This window comes from Helianthus annuus, chromosome 8 (genome assembly GCF_002127325.2).
Source record: "Helianthus annuus cultivar XRQ/B chromosome 8, HanXRQr2.0-SUNRISE, whole genome shotgun sequence".
In the NCBI taxonomy this organism is placed as follows: domain Eukaryota; kingdom Viridiplantae; phylum Streptophyta; class Magnoliopsida; order Asterales; family Asteraceae; genus Helianthus; species Helianthus annuus.
The window spans coordinates 63,411,543-63,414,470 of record NC_035440.2 but is presented as its reverse complement, the minus strand read 5'-3'; the positions used below and the strand labels follow the sequence as shown (position 1 = coordinate 63,414,470).

General features: G+C 38.8%; 1 protein-coding gene across 1 annotated transcript; it reads left to right on the top strand.

Annotated features, from left to right (window-relative positions):
* Positions 1-449: 449 nt before the first annotated feature.
* LOC110877697 (ATP-dependent DNA helicase pif1-like) lies at positions 450-2,703 on the top strand. Its single transcript, XM_022126188.1, has 4 exons — positions 450-921; positions 1,038-1,327; positions 1,401-1,751; positions 1,858-2,703. The coding sequence occupies exons 1-4, from the start codon at positions 450-452 to the stop codon at positions 2,701-2,703; spliced, it is 1,959 nt and encodes a 652-aa protein (XP_021981880.1).
* The last annotated feature ends 225 nt before the right edge of the window (positions 2,704-2,928 follow it).

Genomic DNA, 2,928 nt, shown 5'->3' with positions numbered 1-2,928 from the left:
CCCTTGCCAAAACAAACCACACCCTTCTAGGGTGAGACTTTGAGTAAAACCCAGTCCCCGACCTGAAATTCCAATGGCTTCCTACGCTTATCCGTGTAGCTTTTCTGACAATCGTGTGCTGCCGCCATGCGTTGTCTTATCTGTGCAATCTTTTCCGTGGTGTCCACTATAAGTTCTGGACCCGTGAACTGACTATCCCCCACCTCTGCCCAACAGAGAGGTGACCGGCATTTACGCCCGTACAATGCCTCAAATGGAGCGGCTTGTATGCTGGTGTGATAGCTGTTATTGTATGAAAACTCCACTAAAGGGAGGTGCTTTTCCCAGCTGTTGCCAAAATCGATAACACATGCCCGAAGCATGTCTTCTAAGGTTTGAATCGTGCGCTCAGACTGCCCATCCGTCTGAGGGTGATAAGCCGTGCTAAGGTTTGAATAGGATGGATGAACATGAACAACAACGATTCTGAACCTGAAGCAAGGGAACTTACTTATGTTGAGTTTCCAGGAAAATATGTCTGGAAGTTAAAGGATCGGTGTTGGCAGCCACGTAAAACTCATGTTTCGGTTGGGAGAATTTATTCTGTGTCTCCTTCTCTTGGTGAGGCTTATTTCCTAAGAATTCTTCTAACAAAGGTTAGAGGACCACGATCCTTTGAAGAAATCCAAACCTATGATGGTGTTGTGTATCCTACCTTTAGAGATGCGTGTTATGCACGTGGGCCGTTAGACGATGACAATGAATATATTGAGTGTATTAAAGAAGCCAATTTCACAGGAAATGGTAATTATCTGCGTTGTTTATTTGGTACACTACTATTGTCTAATACGCTATCAAGACCTGAAGTTGTTTGGGATAAGACGTGGGAGTTTTTGTCCGAAGACATTTTATACAATATGCGGAAGGATACTGACATTAGAGGTACTTTTTAATCTGCTGATATTTTTTGTGACATAAAATTTATTTCATCGTTAATGATTTATACTTATATCAACAAAGTTTTACATTATATTAAATATATTTTATTTTGTTTGTAGGATTGGTTGTTTCAGACGAACGTATAAAGAATATAACGTTGTCTAAAATTGAAAAATATCTTCTTCGTAATGGTTCAAGTTTGCGCAGATTCTCACCAATGCCTGTTCCTGACGATGAGTCTGTAATACACGAGAGCAACCGTCTAATAAACGAGGAGCTTTCTTGGGACACTGATCAACTTAGTGCTGAGTTCAATAATCTTCACAATTCTTTAAATGATGATCAAAGAGCAGTGTTCAACGAGATTATGGATGCTGTTCGAAGTGGGAATGGTGGTGTTTTTTTTTGTGTACGGTTACGGTGGTACAAGTAAGACCTTTCTGTGGAAAACATTAGCTGCTTGCATTAGATGCAATGGACAGATTGTTATTAATGTTGCTTCAAGTGGTATTGCATCATTGTTGTTGTCACGAGGTCGTACAGCTCATTCACAATTTCATATTCCAATTAATCTTAATGAAGATTCGGTTTGCCATATTAAACCTAATACTGAAATCGCTAATCTTCTAAACGAAGCCAAGTTGATTATTTGGGATGAAGCGCCAATGGTACACAAACATGCTTTTGAGGCTCTTGACCGTACATTGAAGGATGTTTTGAGTGTTGGTGATTCACGAAATTCTGAAATTCCATTTGGTGGAAAGGCTATTGTCTTTGGTGGTGACTTTAGACAAATCCTACCGGTTGTTCAAAATGGAAGCAGGCAAGACATCGTACACGCCTCTTTATGTTCATCATACATTTGGTCGAGTTGCAAGGTGTTAAAAATTGACAAGGAACATGCGTTTATCTGTTGGAGCTAGTAGCTCAAACATACAGGAGATACACGAGTTTGCTAAATGGCTTCTTGAAGTTGGCGAAGGCAATGTTGGTGATGGTAACGATGGCGAGGCAACTATAGAAATACCAAACGATCTTTTAATAACTGATTCAACTGATCCAATTCAAAGTTTGATCGACTTTGTATATCCTTCAGTTCTTGACCGTTTTAAAGATCGAGACTACTTTTCTCAGAGAGCCATACTCGCGCCTAAGAATGAAGTTGTTCATGGTATCAATGAACGTTTGCTTGCATTGTTTCCCGGTGAAGAAGTAGAGTATCTTAGCTCGGATAGTATATGCCCGACTGAGGAAATCAATGATCCATTACACCAAGATTTATATAATCCTGAGGTTTTAAACAGTGTGAAGGTTTCAGGATTACCAAATCATAGATTGGTATTAAAGTTGGGTGTTCCAGTGATGCTTTTGAGGAATATTGATCAGCAAAACGGTTTATGTAATGGTACGCGTCTTCAAATTACACGTCTTGGTAAACGTGTTATCGAGGCTGAGATATTATCGGGAGGTAATGTTGGTTTAAGAACTTACATTCCAAGAATTAACATGATACAGTCTGACAAGAAAATAGCCTTCAAGTTTCAACGGAGGCAGTTTCCAATAACCGTATGCTTTGCGATAACTATTAACAAAAGTCAAGGACAATCTCTATCAAGAGTCGGTCTTTACTTGAGAGACCATGTATTTTCACATGGCCAATTGTATGTTGCGTTGTCGAGAGTGAAGACTAAAGATGGCGTCAAGCTTTTAATATTTAACAAGGGTGGGAGGCCGACAAATAAAACGACGAACGTAGTTTACAAAGAGATCTTTGGGAATTTGTAGGTTAACATTTTGAGTTATTTTAGAACTTCAAAGTATTTTTTTATATTATTAATCAATCTTCATTATTCATCATTCAATTTTCATTTCTTAATATATGTATATTTATTTTTGTTACATAAAAAGATTTCCAACCCGTGAGTATTCACGGGTGATAACCTAGTAATTATATATACCAATCTTGATTCAAGTCGCATCTCTGGTGGGTCCTTCACGCGCACTTGATAG